Here is a 24187-nt window from a genome sequence, read left to right on the forward strand (position 1 = left end):
CATGAGCTACAAGCTGCTTAATCGAAGGCTTAAAATCATGATGCCAAAATAGTCGCCTCACCATCTTGCTGGAGACCTTGCTAGACAGATAGCGGGGAACTACTTTCTGCTTTCTCTTTTCTCTCTCACTCCTGTTCGTCTCCTTCATTTCCCTCCCTTCCACTTTTGAAAAAATGCAATAAAAGAAGCAGAATAAAGAAAAGGTGAGAAAAGTAGCCACAAAGTGCTGCATCGACAATAAAATGCCATGGATCCTCCAGAATCTGTCTGAGGATGTGAGTCCCTGGAGAGGAAACCTAAGGCCAGAAATGATACGGGCTTAACCATCATGAAAAGCACTCACAAAATACAGCACTGAACACACAATGCAGCGCTGAGGATACAGACTTGGCTGCTGTTTATGGAGTGGGGAATACAGTGGCAGATTTATTCTACAGTAGAGAGGGTTGTTTCTTGGTACTGTTAATACTGACACATTATCTGGGGACGGAAGAGGATACACAAATAGGAACAATTCTCCCATTTCTCTGCCTGTCTCTCCCCTAAATGCTCCCTACTCCCATTCCTCCCTGTTCCCTTCATCCCTCTCCCTGCACTGAGTACTCTCCTTCCTCTCTTCCAATTTATTTCTTCTTCCTCCTTTAGCCTTCTCACTCATCTTTTCCTGATGCAAGTACACGTACAGAGTTTTTAGTACTCCAGGCTTTTGTGTGTTATCTCCAGGTGGAGACCTGTGTCCAGCTCTCTGCCTGGAAAACCATACAACAGTTTAGAAACATGGGGTTAAATCCTGCTCTCCCCAAAACGGGTGTTAAGTTTCCACAGTGTGAGGACTAGAACATGGGACAGGATGGGCAGATAACAACCTGCAAGAAGGGACTTCTAAAAGTACCCAGCACTGTTGGAAGAGAAACAGCCTAATGAACCATCACCATTCATCATTAAAGTGGAAAGTAGTGATGGCAACTACCACCACACTCCTGCACAGAATAACCTTCTCCACTGACAACAGTCGAAATCACTGTAGTACAAACATGTGGGTAGTTTTACATCCCTATTTCTTGCCCCCCACACAAAATACACACCCACTGTCACTCACGCCTTACTGCATTCGCTATGAGGAATCTAAGCCTTGTTCATGTTTCACATCGGTAACTGAGGCTGGGAGCCAAGGCTAAATAACTCGGTCAAAAGCACACAGATTGGTGGCAGAGCAAGAAACACAATCTGAGTGCCCTGAATTGGCTGCCAAACAGTCGCCCACTCGTGCTTTCTGTCTCCAGGTGAAGGACAGAGGCAGTGAATCTCGTCCAAGGACAGATAAGAGAGGAGATAGCGTTACCACCTGCGCCTCTGCTTTTTGGCAGGAGGAGAAAACCCGTGAGGAGAGGGGCTGCTGTCTTCTCCCCTCCTTAATCTGCTCCCTGCTTGCTTCAAAAACAACCCAGTGCACAGTTGTTTATTATTATTATCGCTGTTATTTTCCAGAGTGCTGTAAAACCAGGGGATAGAGCACTCTGACAGCCTCATAACAAACAGCAGATAAAACTAATTAGATTTTGTTCTTCCTTTAGTTTGCTGACTTGATTCTTTTTATTTTTATTGTTTAATTATTTATTTTTAGCCCAGGGGTTTACACACACGCGTGTATTTCACCAGGCAGCCTTCGCATCACCTCGGATGGGAAGCGGCTCTTGTGGCCGGGCGGGCCCCAGAGCCAGCGAGAGGCTGAGACAGAGGGAGCAGTGTGAGCGCGCCTCGGCGCCGCATCTTCTACCCATGTCATGTAAACCACAGGGAGGGGAGGAAGGAGAGCAGAGCTATTCACGGCCGCGAAGAGAGTCAGCGAGACAAAAGGCATCAGTAAAAAAAAGTTAATGTGTCTGGCAGGAGCCCAGAACTGCTTTAGCAGCGTGGGCTGCCCGAGTGCCTCTAGGACATCATCTCCTCTGGCCATTGTGGAAATATTTGGCTTGTGTCTCAACCTGACAGCCTTGCCGACTCTTGAGGAATGACAACGGTGGGGAGCAGGGAGACGTCCCTCTCCTCCCTCCCTTTCTCCATCGGCTGTTTCCAAATTCTTCGGGATTAGCTCGCGATGGCAAGAAAAGGCAGTGGCCTCCCTGCTCAGCACTTAGCAGGCTGAAGTGAGGTGACATGCCTCAGCGCGGGGCACAACGGCTCCATTCACTGGGGAAATACCGAACCAGAATTACAAGTGTGCAAGAATAAACAAGGCTGGAGTTAATCTGAAGTTGTTTTACACTCTGTTTTATTAAAGTCAATGCACTTCCGTTCCTCTGTGCAGAGCCTAGTTCTGCTTAATTACCATGACTCAGGGAGAATTTTAATAACGGGGAGAGAGCGGTGCGCGGTGGAGGCCCTCTCCTGACCTCTAGAGGTCTGTCAAAAGAAGAGGAGTATCTGCTCACCATAGAAGCTCTTTGAAGAATGAGGCAGCCCACAAAACTGCTTCTTCTGGAGGTTTCCAGGTGCCATTCCCTACTGGTTGGTCAGCCAAGTCTCCCTCTGTATTTCCTCTGCTCCCACCTTCTCAGTTGAAGGCCGGGTACCCTTGGGTTGGGGGGTTCACTTGCCCATTGTCACCCCGTGTTGACAGGTTGTTTGGTGCAAACGCAGAAGTTGTCAGGGAGAAGCCTTGGCTGGATATTTCATATCGCACAGCAGCATCTGCGCGGGAGTGGTGGCTCTGCCCAGGCTTTGCTCCACTGCTGCACTCAGATCCTGGATGCTGACAGCACACCAAGGGCCTTTGCCATCTCTCCTTCTTCCTCTTGTAGCTCTGAGCACATAGATCTGTGTAACAGCCCTATTCATTTGGCTCCAAACATGCATGGAGGTGACATCTCCCCTTTTATTATATTTGGACAACTCTGCCACCGTCTGCAGATTGAATGAATCACAACTATGGCAGGGTTTGCCCACTGAACAGAATTCTCCCTAGCATAAGAAATTCAGAAGGAAACAGCTAGAAGGCTGAGGCTGGCCTGTAGTATTTATAGCTAAAATATTGGTGCCTCATTAAGAAATATGCAGCTTTAAGAAGAATTGTTTTCTTTTCCAGTAAGATTGGAGGGTGTTGATGTATAACACAGAATAAAGAGCAGCTCTGGATGTATACATGCACATCTACAGACATATACACACAGTGGTAGCTTTTGCCCTGTGTCCTAGGGTCATGCTGAATGCTGAAGATCTTACACCATGGACTGTGTATGCTGCAGATTGGATCCAGCACAGTGTGAGTGTTTTGTCATGCATACGAATCCTGGATTTTGAAGTCACCTATGCACATATAGCATTTTTTAATAATAAGCTTTTAAGCAATGTTATACAAACTATTATAATGGGAGCACCTGTTTGATGCCCATTCCTGGGAGCCATCCTTTTATGAAAATTCAGTATTATGTGCAACAAGCTGCACACTAAAGCAAGCAGAACATGACATCTGAACAGAGAACACACACCATACCTAATGAATTATCTCAGTCTAAGAAGCTCAGCTTCTGAGGACCCAAGCTGACTGTCTTTTGAGCGGTGTCATAAAGAGAGAGCTAGAGACAGAGAGAACTGTGATATGGTGGTGAAGACTTTCAAACACCTGGATACTGAAACCCCAGCAGGATAGGAAGAAGCAGTTTCTCCAAAGAGCAGGCTCCTGATGGAAGTGTATGTCCACATAGTCTGGGGAAAGGTGTTCACAAATGCATCAGAAAAAAAAAAAAAAAGAAAAAAAAATATCAGTCTGCTCCAGTAATTCTCTCCACAAACACCATAAAGAGGAGAGGATGTCATAATACTTTTAATCACACATCGATAATAATAACAGTAATCACCAATAATGGAGGCCTTACAGTCTGTAATGCTACAACACACTATACGTTCATCCTTCTCCTTGAGACTCATAAAAGATGCAGTGACAGAGTTGGGAGCCTCTTGCACAGCACACTCAAACCGTCTGTGTTCAAGACAATTCTCCATTTGCAGCAGCAGAGTCTAAGACACATGGTAAGTACAGGCAATACGAGGAGTGAGGTGCGCTTATACAGACTTCGTGCTTTAGGGACCTCAGGCAGATGTTTGGGATCTTGGTCTGTGTTGAAGTTCAAGAAGCCACGTCTCCATTGCTTTGAACATCTGTATGAAAGCACAGTGAACTCTAATGCTGGTGGATTTAGGCTTGCAAAGACATTGCTATGTTACCTGTAACATAGACAGCACTGTAGACAGCACTTTATAGAATCAAGGGATGTTTTTGCAGACAATTTTAGGAGAAATCTTTTTTTTTTTTTTTTTTTTTTTTTTTTTTGTGGATCAGAGGAGAAGCTGTTCTGACTTTGTTACGGGAATCACCAGCACAATGTGTCCTATGAATAACCCCCCAGTAATATCTTCTCTTATATTGCTATCTAGCACAATGGGGTCCTGTTCCATGAACTAGGTTTCCTTAATGGTATCATAATAAAACTAACAAAGAATAATTGGTCACTGGACTGCTTTTTGGGCTGAATTCACTTTGGATATTGCCACCATCACTAATCCATTAGCACAATAGTGGGGGACCCCAGCTAAATCAAGAGAACATCTTTTCCTCCTTGAAATGCTTCCAACCCCTCTCACTCCCAACAACATCCTTACATAGTTCCCCAAGATGAACTGCTGTATCTGTACTCTCTCAGCACATCCTGCTGGAAGGATGTCTCACAAAGAAAGCATAATTTCATTGCATCTGTGAAACAAATTCAGCACTTGGGCCCATCAGTTCAAGCATGAAGTGACTCAAATGAGTTATGTTGGGCTAGTTCATTCCAGTGCAGCAAAGAGGTGAATTTAGCCCAGGTTTCCAGAGACCTGCCCTGTATTGTCAGTGGTGCTTTCCTTACTGTGGCATGTTGGATTTCGCACACCATTGTTGAGATATGAACAGCTCAGAAGTATGCACAGCCTGACCCAACCCATTAAAAACACTGCCAAAATTCTGATCAGAGATCAGATACGTGCTCTAAAGTTCTGGAGAGATGAATGGTAACGGAGAGCTCTGGCCAAAGGCCTCAGAAACTGTCACTGTTCCAGGATTTGTGGGCAAAGGCTGCTGCCCATAATAAGAACCTAAACCAGGAAAAGGGACGCAGTGTCTTGTTCTCTGGACACTCAGAATACCATTTCTCAGGTCAATCTACATGAATCCGTATACTAGAGACAGCCATGGAAGTAGGGATTCTGTTTAGGAATGGATGATGTTCTCGCGTCGTACTCTGCCTTGTGTACAAAGTGCAAGGAGCTGTTCTCGGTATATATATGTATACAAATTCCACAAACACACAGTCAGTTTTCCATGCAGAACTGGAGCAACGCATCTAGGAAGGGTGCTGAAGCTGGCAAGCAGGCGAATACAAGCAGTAGCCCATTTTCTTACTGCTCTATGCCTCAAAGCCTTGCTTACGCAGGGCTGCCCTCAAACCCACTGTACACCCCGAGCGGTGTTGAACGCAGAGGGAGAGCCGTACTGTTGGATGCTGGCTGGCTGGCAATGTAAAGCCCCCTGAGAGCCTTGGAGCTGCAAGTCTGTCCTGTGGTCTCTCCCTCATCTTCTGCCTCTCCTTCCTCCCATGAGAGGCACTCCTGGATCTCTTGGTCTAGCTCCGAGAAGTCCCCTTCACCATCAGAACAACTGTCAGTATTATAATCGATTTCTTCCACGCAAGGAGGTTCATCATCAGTCTCCAGGCTGCTGTTGCTGCAGCTTCTGCAGAAAAATCACAAGAGAGATTGGATGTCATCAAAGGAGGGTGTGTTACCTAGCTGTAAGAGCAAGGAACAAGAAAATCCATTTCCTGGGTTCAATCCTGGCTCTGCTAATGGAGCATAAGATGGCACTAAGCAAGATCCTGTGTGTCTTTGTGTCTGTTTCACCAGCTGTAAAATGAAGAAGAGTGATACTTACCTAACCCATAGGAGAAATGCATTATTATTGTTATTACTGCTATTGCTAATGTAGAGTGTTTTATACACAGACAGCATCATCCTTGCCTCAAGGCACTTACAAGGTTAAAGCAGCTGAAATGCAGTAGAGGAGGCGGTATTCAGTTTCCACAAGGTTGCTGGTTTAATCATCATCCACCTCGCTGTAGTTCCGTATGTGGTGTAAGATCTAAGTAATCCAGGTGCTTGAAGTGCTTTGGCATCTTTGCCTCCTGTTCTGTGCAAGCTCAGAGCACTGCTAACAAGAGGCAGCACAAGCAGAAAACAGAGGCTCTAGGGACTTGGAGCACACTGACTCCGAGGTGGGCAGAAATACCAGGAGTGTTTTGGAAGGAGCATGAAAAGGCTGTGACAGCATGACTTACTGAAGAAAGGCCAAATTCAGAAGCAAGTCAGAATGGCTGAAGAGAGACTCTTGAACAGATGCCACAGCTCCTTTGTCTGTCCCTCAGAAGGGTAGGTTATACCATCTTAGCCTCCTGCCATTTACTTACAGGAATGGTTGTAGGCTTTCTTTACATGTTCACTTTCAATACATTTTCTATTAAGTTAGTCTAATGCAATATTTATGACAGAACTGTAACCACAAGACCTGATGGCTCTGGGGGATAGGGTCTTTCTCCTATCTAGCTGTCTAGTTCCAATTTGGCCCTTAGTCCGGGAGGGCAGCTGGGTAATTTTTTGAGACTAGAAAGCAGCCTGTGGTTTCAGGGCTGCCTAGGTCAGAGTCTGGATGAATCAGGGGGACAGATACTGTGTTTTTCACCTCCGGGTCATTGTTTTCAATCAGACTCAAAGCAGGAGAATGTATTGCTTTGGGGGACTGGGAAAGGAATAATAATCTTCCGCCACTGGGCCAGAGTTTCTAATTTGTCCCAAGTTGGGAAGAATGAATGGCTTGGCAGATGGAGTATACACAGATTTAATGTGTGGTCTGCTCATTTACATGTCAGTAACCGGAATAATCTTCCAGCTCTCAGCTGTTTCACAGCACTGCCAGCATCTGAGGTTTCAGAACATACCAAAGGTGTAAAGTATTGCTCTTGGATGTATTGATCTCTTTCCTCTCTTCTCTGCAATCCAAAAAAAAAAAAAAAAAAAAAAAAGCATAACTTTTTCCTAGCTTCGAGTCTCCAGATCTTCAGATCTTAACTGTATACAGACTACTCTGCAATCAGAAACAAGCAGTTTCAACCCACTTTGCTGGCTGATCTCTGGCTTAGTTTACTTCAAAGGCAGGGTATGAAGGATTCTCTGAAAGCTTAATAGAGCTGTACAGCTTAAAAATAAATAAATGAATAATTATGCATTTTATAGTTTCTGGCTCCACTTCAGTCTGCCCAGAAATCTAGGTCAGGAAGAACTCATACTGAAATTGAGTATGTGACATGAAACAAAACAAAACAAACCAGGACAATTCTCTCAGCACAAGAAGCAACGAGCAGTGGTCTCAGTATACCGAGTCTGACCAGTGGATTTGATTTCTTTCTTCTTTTTTTTTTGCAGATGCAAGTATGGCATGAATTACCATGATACCAAGTACCCGTGATAATGTTCAAAGCTGTGTAAACTCAGGAGAACTAGATTTTTCATTTATAAGCTTTTGATGTCTTGCAATCAAAAAGAACCTGAATGAATCCACTTTCGACATGGCATTTGTATGTTTGGGAGGAGCTGCTGATGCCATTGAGACAAAGCATAGCTGCCGCTCAACGCACTGTTATTTTACAGATAGAACAACAGTTCAGTTTGCAATCTGAGAACTTAATGTCAAACATTTGCATTAACAGGATAACAGTTAAAAAAAAATCCCTATTATTACTTAAACCTGGGAAACACATTAACAGAGAACCTTCTGAGTTTAGTTGATGACTTCAACGATTTTAGGACTGGATTTCTGACTAAAAGAGGAAAATGAATTCTAGCACAGAAGCTCTTTACTATGGAAGGAAAATCTGCAAGTCAACAATCAGAATATGGAAAAGAAAACCACACCAAACTAGCATTTCCTTACATTGAAGACTTACAGGACAGTCTTTAGGAAGCAAGTATATATGAATAAAACCTTTGTAATGCCCTGCAGAAACTCTGCTTTCCAAGATAGCTCCTGCTGTGTTGCCTACCGACACAGTATACAAAGCACTAAGACCATGACGATTCAATAGTTGCACATATATACTGCAGAGAGAGGTTCACCACATGTGAGGCTGTACCTAGACCATCTTTAGAGGTCAAGAAAGATGCCTTTCTTCCCAGTTTGCTCTGTGCCTTGATTATTTGCTGTGACAGTGAATGAGCAAGCCAATTAGCACTGACCTAAGTGGTGGCTTCTCCAATTTGGATTGATACTTGCTACTAACTGGATCAATGCCACCACCACACATCACATAATGAGCTACCAAACAGCAAATAGATGGCATCAACTTCGTCTCACTGCCAACGAGAGGCTGTAATCACCCTGGTGACTTAAAAATTGAGAGGCTCTGTATCACATTACCAATCTCTACAAACCAGCTACATTTCTCTTCCATGTGGAACTTTCCATCCCAATAATTCACTTTCTGCAGTGGGAAGATATAAAACACAAACCAAAGCAATACAAATGGGTTATTTCAAACCAGCAGGTTAGAGTTGCTTGTGAAAGAGGAGAGGAGGCAGCAGGCAGCATTGCTGGGGAGCCAGAGTCCCACTAATGAAGCTGCCAAAGTCATTGCACGCTGCTCCACCATGTCACAAAGACCAGCTCCTCTAGGAGATAATGCAAATGGTGAAAAATGGTAATGAGCAGAAATGCCATCATCTAGACAACTGCATACAATTGCAGAGGGCATGGTTTTCTTTCATTTCCAAAAAAAAGAGGTTTTTGTTAGGGGCAGGTTCTTGGTATTTTTGTTTGGTTTTAATCTGATTTTTAAAAGCTGCAAAAGAATTCTCCCCACAAAAAAAAAAAAAAAAGAAATAAAAAAGTAAACAAAATAAAACACCCAGGGGACATGAAACAGATTTACTGAAGAATAATGGTGTTGTCTTACAGAAGGTAAACAATGAGGAAGACCAATGACGTTACATTAGAGAACTCCAAGACAAATACAGTCTATGAATACCACTGAACGTGAACACAGTGCAGAAGAGGGGGAGTGAAAGCTGTTAATATATCTACAGCCAACAATCCCCCAGCTATCACAATAAAACATGTATGCGTGTTGGTTGATCTACTAATTCAAAACCTACAGCCTCGTAGCCCTCATCTATTGCAGCTGATGGGAGCCACAACAGCAATTTGCAACTTTATGATGTGATAAATAGAATTTCTTTGTTTTGATTTTTAATTTGCATAGTTATTGAGATATGACTTGATCTTAATTAGTTCTGCTTTTGTATGTGGGTGTGTTTGTTTGTTTGCTTGGGTTTTGAAAGAAAGTAGTCTTTGGTACACTGTAAAATAATTCTGTTTTTTGTTGTTGTTTGTTTTGCTTGCGTTTTTTTTTTTTTTTCTTTCTGACTTAACATGAAGAAAAGGACAAGTAAGTTCTGTGCTTCTCTATATGTCAGTATAACTGGAGCATTTTGGTACGGCTGGGAAACAATTCTTTCAGGTGTTTCCCACAAACCCCCCACTCTAAGTCAGCCGACCTCACAGCTGGACAGAAACCTTGTAAGTCAGCTGTCCTGCTGAACTGCACATCAGAAAACACAGTCTGTAGTTCTGGCTGATAGGATATAGCTACATGATGTACGTGCATACACTCCCAGAGCACTGGAAAAAACTAGATATTTCCTAAGTAATTTATTGGAATTTTTCACTTACATTTTGCTTGTGTGGCAGGTCACTTGCTCTGTGTATATTCTACTAAATCGCTCAAAATAGAACGTTTTATCTTTTCTTCTGGAAAGAATGGGCACTGACAACTGTCCCTCTTAGGGAATCTGTGACTATTGTTCAGGTTTGCTGCTTGACCTTCACTTGACTGGCCTAGAAGTTGCAGTATTGTAGGGAAGAAAACTGAACTTTTTTTTTTTTTTAATACATATTGCTCAGCTCACTCTTGTGGAATTTGCTACAGTTTTGCCAGAGCAAACCTAGGAAGCAAGTGGTTAAATGCTTCAGACAAAAAGGAAGAAAATTCCAAGGCTGGGGACCACCACTGGTCATGGATATACCGATGACTCCCTGTGAAGATGTATCAACAAACATATCTTTAATCTTCTCTCTGCAGTGAAAAATGACATCCTGGTAGCTGCATAATTACCCTGTCCATAGCTCTACTCTCTCCTTCCCCTAAACCTTCTCTCCATCGTGATATGTCCCAATCCACTGGAAGTTGTCCAATACAGGGATATAGCTGTGTATATGGAGCCAAGGACGTCCATAATACAGTTCATAGACAGAAATAAGTCAGGAAATGGCTTAGTTGAAAATGTCCAAGATACCAGACATTTTACTGTGAGAAAACATAAAATAAAAATGATTTTCTGACAGAAACAGGCCATATTCTCAGCAATTACAGCATTCACCTGAAATAAGGGTGCTCTTTTTTTCACTCAAACAGGGACTGGAGACACCACCAAGTTCCCTGACCAGTTATATCTCCTGTGTGGAAGGGAAATCTCTCCTTTTCCAACAAAGCTGTACCAACTGTATGGACCATTGCCTACATGCTGGTAAGTAAAGTGCCCTGCAGCTCTTACGCCCTCTGCAGTGGATTGGGATTGTTTTGCCCTTCTTTTTTTTTTTTTTTGGTCATTAAAATTCCACCTATGTCACCAAATCTAAAAGGGTGTGTGATCTCGTACAGTTTTGCTTTTGAGGAATTCATATGTTTTATTAAAAGTATTTTACAGGAACACTGCTTCTGAAGTCTTGTAAAGAACCTAAAATGAATCTAAAGCAGCCACATTTGCAGTTAGCCCAGAGTACAATTCTGCCTTTAATAGCTTCATAAAGGATAATTTTAGGAGATAAATGAAACAACTATGATGCTTTTAGGTAATTACACCTAGTGCAAGAAATACACTACAGCAACAAGATGCCAACAAAGAAGGCCTTTAGTCTGCCCTTTGTGTCTTGATTCACTTGCTACAAGGTGTGGTGCATACCTTGCTATGACTTTCCAATTTCATCTCTGCAATTCATGAGCTCCCCAGACAGCAGCTTGGCTTCTCTTTCTGCCTGAGAAAAGCCAGACAAGCTCTGTTTAGTCCCTGACCTCACTAAGGGAGGGAATCAGCTATGTGCTGAAGCAAGATGGCTCCAGCTTAAAGAACTATTGCATTTGCCTCCTTTGCTGCTACACGGTAAACACTAATGATATGAACTTTGTAGGCTCCCATAAGATCTCTTTTTCCAAAGACTCTTTGCCAAGGACTTTTACATCTTACATCTCCTAAGAAAATTCAAGCTAAGCCTTAGGCAATGCCAGGTGCCCTGGCTTTCAGCCCGTCATGGGCCATCCTTCCACGAACAATATGAACGTAATTAAACATTGCCTTGAATTCTGTTTGCTATGGCTGAGAGATGTTTGGTCTCTTTGAGTGTAGTTTTTTCTTTTTCTTTCTTTCTTTTTATTCCTGCTGCAAATAGCCAAGAGAAAGGTGTAATTCATTGGTGAGATTCGTACTAATTAGTTTTTCAGGAGTTCCCAGGGTAATTGCAGGCTGTAATATTTATAATTGATTTGGCCAGATTAAAAATGGATGTCTGGTGCACCAGTTAGATAAGTAAGGAGCAAGTGGGGCTTTATCGTTTAAGAGAGGGGAGGATGACTTGTAAATAAAAGGAACATGAAACAGGCTGACTCCTGGCCAACACTGTCCCCTAATGTTCATTCAGGCTTGCAACAATTTAGCCCTGGACAGCATTTTACTTGTATTCAGCAGAAACTGTCAGTCTTCTAAGAAATGACTCTTTCTGTTCTCCTTATTGGTGAGAAGGTGGTTGATAACTGCAGCAATAACAGAGGAAAAGTTGAGTATGCACCTCTCATTACACACGGTTGGGAGACTGAAAAGCCTTTTCTGAATAGGAGGAATTGCATTTAATTGAATTACAGGGTATCATTGGTACAGCTGTGATCGTTCCATCAAAGATGAGTTTGGGTGGAGGACATTGGGAGGTTTGAAGGTTACGTGGCCTTCCTGGATTCCTGACATCTCTGTCAAATCCAGGCTTTCTTCTAATACTAACCAATAAAATTCATGAGCTGATCTTTAGATTTGCAGGATGGAAAAGCTGGTGAGAAGCCAAAGGCTGTGGATTTGGTCTTATGAACAGTCATTAATTTCTTCTTAATGGAGAACCAATCCATATATCAGTGCAGCACTAACAATGCATCTTTTGCATTCTTATAGTTGTGGACTTGTAAGCATTAATAAAAGCAACTGCCTTGAACAGATACAAATCAGCCATGAAATGGAGCTATGACAGTTGATGCAGACCCCAAAAATATTAGTATTCTTCCTCTCTCCCTTCTCTAGTTCACACATCATGCATGCAAACTGCTAAATTTTGGTCACACCAGACAAGTTCAGCCACTCCACACAACTGGGGAACAGTTCATTCACCTAAAAATGCCATTCAGCACTGGTTTCTGTGTCAATTCCCTGGCAACATGAGACATCCTTGAAAAAAATCAGAGTCCTGAGTGCCTACAGCTGCACAGCACTGTGTTCTTGAGAACTGGGCCAAATTCTCAAACAACAGAGCTCAAGCCCTGGAACTCAAGTTTAAGCAAGTTGAAGACCTTTATAAGACACTGGATATAATCCAGTGTCTGTTGGGAGACTGAGCCTGGGTTAAGCTGTCTTGTGAAAGCACAGGTCTGGTCTTGCTCTTCAGATCCAGATTGCACTAAAACTTGGTGTTTATTTAAGAGAAGAATGTCACACAGCATCAGTTCTGGGCCAGCATGCAGGCAGCACAACCACTTTTGCTGTTGGAATCAATTAGAAGTTCTTGTATGACAAATACCTGTGAGACACCTCATTGATATGTTCTGCAGCCATTGGACAGATTTTGTAGTCTTATGCTGAACAGAAATTTATGGCCAGCTCCAATGAAGCAACTAGTAGTAAAGCATTTTAAATCTGATCCACTGTAATCTTGTTCCATTCATTAAAAATGGGAGGTAAATGCAGGAAATAAAAGATGGATGGCATAAAATAGGTGGGATAATATCCACCAGGCAGCACTGCCAGTGGCTTGGATTTCACTCTGAGATTAAGAGTCAAAAGAAATGCTTCCAAAACTGATAACATTTTGACTTTGCACAGCTTAAGCTTCCTGTGGAAATGTGAGCAGTCAAACACTCCTGTATGGGACTACTGGAACTCATTAGGACACTGAATAATGTAAGAGTTTCTGAAAATATGATTTGTAAGTGTTCGTTAGTTTTTCTCACAGAGTCCCTACCCCAAGCAATTTCTTTTCAAAATGATAATCAAGTTATCAATGATACTTAGCAGTCCAGCCACTGTAATACAGAAAGATTATTGGAATCCTTGTAATTGCTTTTGGGTGCTTCCAGTAATTGAGATGTTGGCACTGTAAGGAGGAAAGAAATGTGGAAAGATTTTGGCTTAAATGCTGGAAGTTTGCACTGCTGAAGATAAATAATGTAGAGGCATGCAGGTAATCCTGGGTTCTTGTTTCCCTTGGTGCTGATTCATATCATTCCACTGACTTCATCCAAGTTTGTAATTGGCTCTATATATTTAATTTCAAAAGTCCAAGTTCCATATGTATATATCCCTTAGTTGTCTCTGAGCGACTTAAAGGATTTAGGGTTTTTGAAAGCAAAATGTTTTAAGATAGCCAAGACACTTCTAGACTGTGTTTTAGCCACATATATATTTTATGTACAGGGTATTTTTTCATACAGATAACCATGTATGCAAATATATGCTTGCATACCAGGTAACAGATGCACATCTAACTACCTGACTGAAATAAAAACTGCTGTAAATGACTGAATTCCCACCATTATGCCCCTTGGAGGAGAAAACAACCTCATGTTTACTATCTTTTCTTTGTGAAAAATTATTTTTAGCTGATAACCACTTTGATGCTTCAGAGAATCTCTCTATATACGATAGATGCATATGTGCGTGTGCGAGTAAATATGTAGATTACCATCCCTTATCCATCTTTCCTAACAGATAGACAGATAAAAAATATACACACATACATGTAGATACACATACACTCAGACCCCAGCATATCTCTACACCCACACAATCACATCGCTTGCTCTGTATTCAGAGCACAGTTTTCATTACAAGCCATAGGAGGTCTCAGGAGATACTCCTACAGGTATCGGAGAGATAACAATAGATGATCACTGAACCTTGATGCTATTGCATTCAAGTGGAAGCAACCACAGAGAAAGAGCTGGCTTCTGACCAAAGCAAACCATTTCTTTGACTCTAGCCTTCAGGTGAGTGTTGACAAAACAGCAGGTCATCAGAAGGGAGACTTAGGACGTCTGGGTAGGACTTGAGAAAGATGGGAAGGTCAACTGACAGGCAGAAATGGTTGCCTATAACAGAAAGCATTATCACCAGCTATTTGAGAACTTAAACGAGAAGCAAAAAGCAAAACTGCATGGCAAAAGTGAAGGTAAGATCTTGGATTCCCTGTAGGGAAATACAGACATATTTCTGTTCCACATGAGCCTGACTCATTCTTGTACTTTTTAAAGTAAAGATTGACTATTCTAGAAACCCTTCTGCATAGCTCTTTTATCTTTCATAATCATGTGTCTTCAAAGGGGTAAACAATGACCAGGACTAAAAGCACTGAGCTCTCGTAAAAAGGATGATTCAGACACCGGGGTGTCCAGACAGTGGAGAGGGTACGGCATCGTGTAGGGGATTGATAGCTGGTTGATCACTGGATTCTGCCTTTCCTTAAAGGTAAATCTCAGCTTCAGGTTCACAGAAAACAGTTTCTGGAGAATTCTGAAAATTCTGAATTTCAGGGCCGACAAGATGACTAAATACTTAAGCCTAAGAGTTTCCAGCTTGACGGACATCTGTCAGCATGGCCACCTCTCAAAGTAAATTCATCTCTACAAGACCCTGTGTTATCCCAGGTTTCTTGAAATGAATCCAACACAAATCTGTAAAATCATAGTCCCTTCAAAAGTTATGCATCTCATTCTAGGTATGTTCATTATAATTGATCTGAGGGATTTCTGTAGGTGAGGCTGTTACATAACTTTTGATCTCTCACCCTTCCTGAGGAGAACAAGGGTGCTTAGTCAATACCATGATTACGAAAGAGAGAAAGGGAGGGGGAAGGAAGGAGGAAGGGGGAGAGAGAGAGAGAGAGAGAATATACACCCATAATAATAAAAAGCAGAAGAGGCAAGGTCAAAAACATCTATCTTGCTTTTAAAGCAAATTGAAGTGGAGCTTATGGCAGAAACATCTGATGAAGTATGTGTGATCACAGATAACCAATAATAGATCCAGTTAAAACTTCAGCCTCTGCCCTCACCCTAAATCTTTCCTCAGACATAATGAGATTCAGATAAAACAAAGCTGAACACTCATGTTCAATATATTTCAAAACATTCTGATCAATTATGTTTTTACCACCATATGGAACCAGATCCAAAACCTTGCTTAACCTCACTCATTATGCAGTTGATTTGCATATGCTTTGGACTCCATTAAGGATAACGAAAATGTCAGATACAGCATGTAAGTGGCAACTCTTGCTAATTCCTTGATCTTGCCAGAGCCCTGCCAGATGTTTCATGAAGAATAGCAAATATTTCATTATCCTCCTAAAATTTGCCTGTCAGGAATTGCAATGCAGAATTTTAGTGATTTAGCGCACAAGAAAAACAATAAGCATCGAGAGCTAACACAAACATGAAACACCACCGTCGTCGTACTGCAGAACTCAAACAGGGTTTAAAGGGATTCGTGGTGCAGGAAGGAGCAACCAGCCAGGAACATACAACTCCCAGTAAACACAGAGAAGAGGGAAAAAGCAACCATTTGCTGTGATCTAAGGAAATGGCATAAAATTGCTAAGAGAACATAATAAAGTACATATGAGTTGCCATTGCTGTTTGTTGTACAATAGATCTCCTAATACTTTCCTCTGTTCCTGTTGCAGCTTTTTAATAATGTTTCACCTGTATAACACTGAGATGCTGTTTTCAAATGAATCCATTTGTTGCTTGTAACATTTATCAATTCCCAGCAGGGAACATTTTTTAAAATCTCCGTTAACATGAGTATTTCCTGCATATTTTATAAAAAATCAATTTTCAAATGCTTGCCAAAATGTTCTATGTGTTTTACCTGAAAGTTGCAATTACATTTTCTTACTTTTTCTGTGTGAATATGCGTGTATATTTATCTATGCATATATAAATTCCCACTACAATTCTTAAAAGACTGCTAACATCACAGAAACAAGCATATTCTGAGTGAAAGCTGAAGCAACATAAACTGACAAAAGTACTCATTTAATCAAAATGGGACATATATTTGGATAGATGGAGCAAATTAGAGCACAGCTTGCAGAGCAGCGAAACAGTCACTTCATAGAGAACCACCCTAAGCATTTAACGTCACCCTCTGATTTACAACCAAAAATGATAAAAGGTCAATTCTTGTGTGCAGAGTAAGTGACAGAAAAGATGTGTCAGACTGTGCATCAAGGGAAAATTGAATCATGAGGCTAAAACACTTGTGTTTGAAAGATAAAGATTCTACACTTGGTAGCCTCACAGTCACTTCAGGCAAACTGCTTTTCGGTCTTTGCCCCAGTTCCCTAATAACGTGAAGATAGCAGGCTCCATCACTCTACCTGGACAGCAAGTTTATTGCATGGAGGTAGAGCCAGGTTGTATCTGAAGTCCTCTTCCACGTGGCTAGTCTGAATGAGGGTCCAAGCTATTTAATTGCCTTTTCTATGTAAGTGCCTGTCTCCCTATTGAAAGCAGTAAGAAAATAGGTGATTAATAACCTTGGTGTGTCAGATCCAAAACCTCCCCTCAGCAAACCAAGATTTCAGCAAAGAAAATAGCAAGTTTCCAGATCCATTAGGGAAAGAATTGAGTGTTCATGATTCTGCCAGACAGGAATGTAGAGTTTAGCTAGAGGAATGATGAGGATGTAGGACTCCTGCTGACATGAGGAGGAGAGAGAGGTGCTCAGTAATACCAAGGATTAGCTGCCAGGTCATATTTCAAAGAGAAATGTTGTAATTCTTGCAGTGCTGGAAACAACTAAAGGCATAAAAGTGAAGGGGAGATTATTCAGATGAGAAAGAAACTGTTGCGAGCTGCCAGATTTTCTGTACCCAGCCTGGCCTCTGATTTTAAACTGTCCAACTCGCCTGTCTAGCACAAAAACCAGCCAACCAGCTCGAGGAAAGAAAGACTGAGGAGCTGTGTATGCTGCTTTCATTGGACCTGAAAACCTCATTAGTACAGAAATCTTGTATTTCCTGGCATTTGTCTATGTATTTATGTTTTCCTAGCTCCAATTTCTGTATCTTTGCTTCAGGAAGCTGCTCATTGCACCAAAATAAAGTGACATCTGCTCTTCTCATGGTGTGTTCTGTCTTCCAGGAACTGGAACACCAGGAAAAGACCAGACCGTGAGTTATTCTGGCTCAGGAATTGTTCCCTAAGGCTCTGAAAAAGCCCACAAAAATTATATTTTCCAGTACAAACAGCAGAAATCCAAGTGCTAGAATATACATGCATACTTTACAGAGGGGGTGCATTTGGGAAGGTTGTATTACTGAATGCATACAGGATTCCTGACTGCTATGCACTGTCATAGAATATTTTTCTTTTTTCCTTCTTCTCTATCAAATCACAATGACATCATTTTCCCTACAGAACTTTTTTTTCTCCAGCAGCTTTATGTGGGTGCCCCCTGCAATAACATTTCTAGTGTCGGTAACTCACCACACGTTAAAAAAAAATGTACGGTGCTGAAGAACCCAGGCTCTCCAAATGGCAGAGATAATAGGTCGGTAGAGCAGGTGCAGCAAAGTCAGCCTGCCGCTGACTTTACCGTGAGATTGCCAAGCTTATGCTGGACTTTCTCCTTTTCTGCACAACCAACCTGCAGATAAACTGTGTCAGATTTAATGGTGCATGATACAGGCAATTCAGTATCAAGGAGAAAAAAGCAGCTCTGTGGCAAGATGGGTTATCAGCTTAGCTCAAAAAGCAGCCTATCAAGAAACACTGCCAAGGCGATTTCAGAAATCTATAATTTAGATGTTACCTTAAGCCTAAAACTTTGTTGGAAAACTTCATACTTCTCACAAGCAGGCTAGCAAAGCCCAGGAGGATCAAACCAGATATCAGTCCAGATGACAAAGTAATACACTTAGTGTATATGAAGTGCTGTACACATGAAAGGTAGAGGAAGGATGGCAACATTATACAGCTTTATCCTGCAAGGAATCAAAGCTGTTATTACACAGCAGTTTTCTCAGGGCTATTACACTCCATTGCTTACCCACCAATCAGCTTACCTGCCTGGGCTTCCCAACAATATGAATTGCTTTTAAATAACAATGCATTTACTTTACATACAGGCTTTGCAGCCTGAAACACCCGATGTTGCTTTCTGAACAACAAGGGAAGCATTCTGATGATTTACACTGTTAATGTGCATGGAGCTGCACCGGCAGGTCTGACCGAGCAGCTGAGCTCCTGAACAGCATCATTCACCACTAATTTTGCAGCCATTTCTGAGGCAGGGAATAACAGTGCTTTAAATCTTGTCAGTTTTAGAACAGGAAGTGAAGAATTCCCAGATTCAGTGAACAGCCAGCGGAACAATTTGAAGGAATCCAAGATATAAGAAATATGTCCTGTGTGGAAATTTGGCAAAGACACAAGGCCTATCTCCCTAATTTTTAACACTCAGAGTATTTCTTGCTTTGCTAGTGACAGGAGTGCCGTACAGTGACAATTATTTTGTCATAATTGCAATGGCAGGGAGAGCCGATGGCACTTTTCGCATCAGCCTTACATACCCAGTGCGTGGACAGGCTTTACAAGAAGGCATGGTGCAAACTGCAGGCACTGCTGGAGGAGCGGAACTGCTCGGGCAGTTCTGGGAAAGCACGATGCTTGGGAAGTGGCAGAGCAAGGTCAGAGAGGTTGTATGGCTTGATCCAGGGTATCCTCAGGCAGCCTTTTTCAGCCATGATCCTAGCAACAGGTCGCAGTGAAAGATGGCACAGATCCTGCTTGCTGTTTTTCTGAGACACGCAGGTATTTACTGTAACTGTCTCCTACAAGTTTAGGAGAACAAGGCCTGCAATTAAATACACTCACACAATTAGAGTCATATTAACCTAGGCTGCTGAGGGTGAATTCATTAAGCAGAAGCTAAATTATACATTCAAAGATCTGTGATGACAGACGAGCAAAGCCAGGTACAACAAACCAAAATCTGCTGCTCCCAGTCATCTGCTCTGAACGCTGAACAGTCCTTAGCTTCACACAGTTGCCTCCTTTCACATTCTCATGCTGTGTTAGATATTTCCAATGCAAGGGAAGTCCATGGGGAGACAATCGAGGAAGAAGAACATTTCCTGAGCTGTCTATTCCCTTGCTGCTTTGTAGGCGTGTCTCCCTCAGAAGCCTGGCATACCCCTCTCCCACACTACTCCCCATAGTCAGGAAATGCCTAACATTTCCCTTCTTACAAAGGGTCTCCTTTGAGATGGATTAACCTAACACTTCTTAAACTCAGACCTATCAATTTCCTCTGTTGGAGACTTTGGATTTAGATATCTTTGCTGTACTGGAAAATATCCACTGATAACAAGCAATTATTATTACAAGATATATCCTTGGAAATAGAAACTGACTGATAAAAAAGATTGAAATGAAGGGGAGAAGGGAAAACCAAAAATACTCTTCTCACTTAACCTGACGGGGTTTTAATCACTTTCCCAGCATGTGGTACCCAAGAGTCCTTGGATAACTTCCCAAACAAGACTCGATTGGCACCTACCATGTAAAGCACTTGATTCTCTCACAATAATATTAAACATCATCACTGAAAATGGATGGTAGACTTGAATGCTAATTTCAAATTTAATTTGGTGTATGAAGCCATTAAAAATATATATCATCTCCTTGCCACAAACTAGTATTTGGACCCTGAAGGCAACATCCATAACAAGCTAAAAGACAGTTTGTGAAGTTCTTTCTGTGAGGCTTTACAAGTGCACATTAGATCAAATGATTTAGAAAACATATATTTAATATAATGTCTGTCATAGCGAGAAATCAAACTGCTTATGGTTAGGACTGTTTTGAAGCACTAATTGTGGTGGTGAGGAGGTGCCAAAGGAAAAGAGCTGAGGTTAATGTGCTTGTCTGTCCAACTCTGTGGACCTGCATACTGGAGGTGTTCAGGTCACACAGAAAATGAACTGAGCAAACCAGCTCTGGCATACGCCAGATTGACTTTGAGGTGCATCATAAACTCTCCGAGGGTTCAGAGCACAGGCTGAGAGTGCTGAGCAAGCAGCACAGCAGTAGCCTGGAGGATACCTATCAGAGCCCTGCAAAGGAACTTGTCTGCTTCAATAGCAGCGTGATTAAACATGCTAAGTAGAGCCTGATAGCCCCAAAATGAGCATCCCTGATAGGGCAGAGCAATTAACAGAAGGATAGGTCCTGCCAAAGCTCGGGATAGGGTGGTGGCTACAAAGGTGAACAGGACAGTAGCTGGTACAGAAAGCCATCCAGTGGGAACACTGAAAACTTGACCACAGGAAGAAAATGGGCCCTCTGTAAGGCTCAAGGGAGGCCTGAGGTGTGACAGGACAAACACAGCAAGGGTGGAAAGATGTAAATTACAGAAGTACATTCACTCCTCAGATGCCCTGGACACAGGCAGTCCTCAGAACTGCTGGCCAGAGGAACCTTGACAGGACCTGCCTCCCTGCAGAGGCTCTCAATTTGGGCACCATCTGCCAGGCGCAGGACTGAACCTGACAGCCTCAGCAGGAGTAGGTGTCCATGTAGATGAGAACTCTTGCTTAAAGCTTATTATAGGAGAACACGATGTTCTGTGGTGTTGCCAGGACACTCAGTAGTGGGAGTTTCGATTGCTCTCTGTGGTCAGTAAGGTAACTGGAGAGAGCTGGGAATGGAGCTCCCTATGGAAGGTGTGGGGTTATAGTAGCAGCAGGGACAGACATGCACATAAGATCTGAACTGTGCCAGTACCTAGAGGTGGAAATGATTTTGAAATGTGTCATCTGTTTGTAAACCCAGATATAAAATTGGAATTTCGTACCCAGATTGAGGCCCATTTCCAGTTCTGAAATCCAAACACTGTATTTTCCCATTTATTTGTTCAGTGTCTCTTCAGCACTTAATTGTCTACCTGCTGGCCTGGCCTTTTCTGCCATGCTCTTGCCAGGCCATCAATGTTGAAACAATCAGGGTGAAACGAGCTTTGAATCAGGTGATAAATTGTTGTTTTTGCTGCAACTGCTAACATCTCTTCAATGTTTAAACAGCATGATTCGTACACATATCTAGTAGCTACTTGGTTAGGTTTATTTTGGATGAGGTACTATGCAGTTTCTTAGATGTGTGTGTCAAATATTCATAGATGGCAGGCTACTGAAATATCTTTCTGGAGTATTTATTTATAGAATTTATTTATCTGCGGAATCAATCTTTATGTGCCTAGCTGTAGCATTATTTGTTGCCTTATCCATTTTTCCCAGACAGTGTCTGTCTAACAATATCCCTCTTCCTGCAACATCTATTCACAGTACATCTGTCTGAGGTATCTTCCCATGTGCACTCATAGTATCCATCTCTTTAATTATAACTATATATCCACTCCATCTAACACTTGTCACCTATCTGAAGCACTTACTGTATCTCTCCACACCATCTCTTTATCTAGTCAATGGTATCTGTCTCCTCGATGTGACTCTATCCCTTTCTCGCAGTAATACACAACAACGGAGTCTAACTGCAGATTTTGGACCACAACCACAGTTTCCTTTTTTTTTTTTTCCAGATCCGGTTCCACAAATCACTGATTCATTTATTTGTTTTGCTGGAAAGGTGGATGACAGAAAAGAACTTTGTGAGGGTGCAAGTACCTTTGGGTCCTTCCCAGGCTTGTTTACCTCCTTGCTTTGTGTGAGCTGCCCATTGCTGCAAGGGCAGGGAGCTGAACTGAGCTGCTGTTATCTGAGAAACTCATCTTCAAACAGAGATGCTGCAGTGACTGCTGCCTCCCCCTTTCCCTTTTCCTATACTCCTTCTCAGTCTTTCCTTTCTTCCCTCCCCCAGCACTTTACATCCATTCCTCTATGTTTGTTCCTTCCCTTCTTTCACCCACTCGGCATTCACAGGATGACAAGGGAATGCGCCTCCCTATTAAAATTTCAATGCCAAATAAATATTAAAGCAGGGAGAAAAATCCATTTGACACTGGGTGATTTATTGTGATCTGCAACGCAAGGTCCAGCACAACACTGCAGCGAGGGGTTAAATAGGTTTCACAGCCACCCACTCCACAGGCTATGAAGGATTAAGTGACCCTCTGCTCTTAAAAAGCCTGTGATGGGGAGAGAGCTCGTCCCCACCAAGGGCACTGGTCTGAATGACATGGAGAGGGCCAGGAGAGGAAGGACAATAAAAACTAAAACCTTGTCTTGCCTCTTTTTTTTTTTCCTTTTTTTTTTCTCCCTCTTTTTTTCTCATGCAGATGAACTGTGACAAGAATAGTACAAAAGATGGTCAGGTCACCTGGAAGTGATCAGAGAGCCTGTTAAAATGTCAAGAGCACCTGGAGAAAAAAAAAAGAAAAAAAAAAAAGAAAAAAAAAAGAAAGAAAGAAAGAAAGAAAGAAAGCAGAGCAAACTATGACAGAAAAAGGAGGGAGGGAAAAGCCTCCATGTCTCTGGTTTTGGTTCCCTGAGCAAAGACCCAAGCAGTTCATAATTTTCCTTCTTGCAGGGCCAGTATGGTTCAATGGCAGAATAAAATATGCATTAATTAATGAAGAGCTTCACTGCTTTATGGATACATTTAACTCTTTCCCTTGCTTAGAGATGCTGGAAAAAAAGACTGAGACAGATGCATAGTAAGGCAACATGAGTTAACTGGTATTGACATGGAAGGAGTAAACGATATTTTCACTGAAGTCAGCAAACCTGCTAATAGCTTATGGAGCTATTACAGGGGGGAATCAGATTTTACCTGCTGAATAAAGACCCTCTGAAGATCTTCTCCAGAACTGTCCAAAGGGAGGCACAGGACATCCCTAAACGGACACAACATTATTTGGGCCCCAGCGGTAGCTGCCAGCTGAGGCAGTGGCAGAAATTTGAATCGCCTGCCAGGGGCTGGCACTGTGGTGCACTGGGCATCACTCCTCTGCTCCACAATGCCCAGCACTCCTCAGAATTGGTCCCATCTGTCTTTGCAGAGGGCTGTAAGAGACGTTTGACATTAGTACTAGTCTCCTAAGCAAGTAAACTACTGCCATGCTGAGACTCATGTCAAGGTGAGGAGCATAGGAAGAGGCAGCAGTGGAGGAGGGAGAATGGTGAATGATGAGAACTGGGGTCAGCTGCTCAAGAGGTTTTGCCCAAATGTCTCTCCTCATGTTCACCTAGCTCATGGAGCGAAGACAAAGTACGTACTGATTGGAACAGGATGTGGACACTCTCCAAAGGTAGATCAGAAAGAACAATCCATCTCTTCTGACTGGGCTATATAATTTACTCATTGTGAGCAGATGGGTTATGAGGTCTGCCATCAGTGATGAATTATATTCCTGATAAGTCATTCCCAGCTAATGAGGATCCATTATCATTAGCTGCTAAGGAAGAATAATGGCTTGCCAGGACAGAGTGGGGGTTTCACAATTTCCAGGGAGAAAATTCTGGGCTAGTAGCCACCTGGCAATTGAATTTTCAGGAAACTGAAAGCTTTCCAAGATGGATACCTTCTGCTTACTTCAAGCTTTGGCGTTTAATTTCCTTAGGCAAGTTCAAGAGAGGGAGTGTAAGAGAAGGTGGAGGAGGAGGAAGCAGAGGAAAATAGTAGTAACCGTATCTGATAAAACTGTGATTAAATCAAGGTCTCACTCTAATTACACTGCATTTAAATAAACTTTGCCTAGTAAGTAATTGTAATTAAAC

General features: G+C 42.3%; 1 protein-coding gene and 1 long non-coding RNA gene across 3 annotated transcripts in view; one reads left to right on the forward strand and one right to left on the reverse strand.

The window, feature by feature from the left end:
• Window positions 1-246: 246 nt before the first annotated feature.
• Window positions 247-24187, reverse strand: part of AGBL1 (AGBL carboxypeptidase 1) — a 330445-nt gene continuing 306504 nt past the window's right edge. Inside the window, exon 24 of the mRNA XM_080607077.1 lies at window positions 247-5767. Within this exon, the coding sequence (XP_080463203.1) occupies window positions 5461-5767 (307 nt within the window). The 3' untranslated portion in view covers window positions 247-5460. The remainder of the gene's footprint in view (window positions 5768-24187) is intronic.
• On the forward strand, window positions 6327-22798 carry LOC308200778. 2 transcript variants are annotated; one of them, XR_013955802.1, is made up of 3 exons: window positions 6327-6459; window positions 7510-10665; window positions 22051-22798. It is a non-coding gene; the product is annotated as an uncharacterized lncRNA (long non-coding RNA). The 2 variants fall into 2 exon arrangements; XR_013955803.1 differs by lacking the exon at window positions 22051-22798 and having other exon boundaries at window positions 7510-12617.

This window comes from Anser brachyrhynchus (assembly GCF_964034855.1).
Source record: "Anser brachyrhynchus genome assembly, chromosome: 11".
NCBI lineage: Eukaryota > Metazoa > Chordata > Aves > Anseriformes > Anatidae > Anser > Anser brachyrhynchus.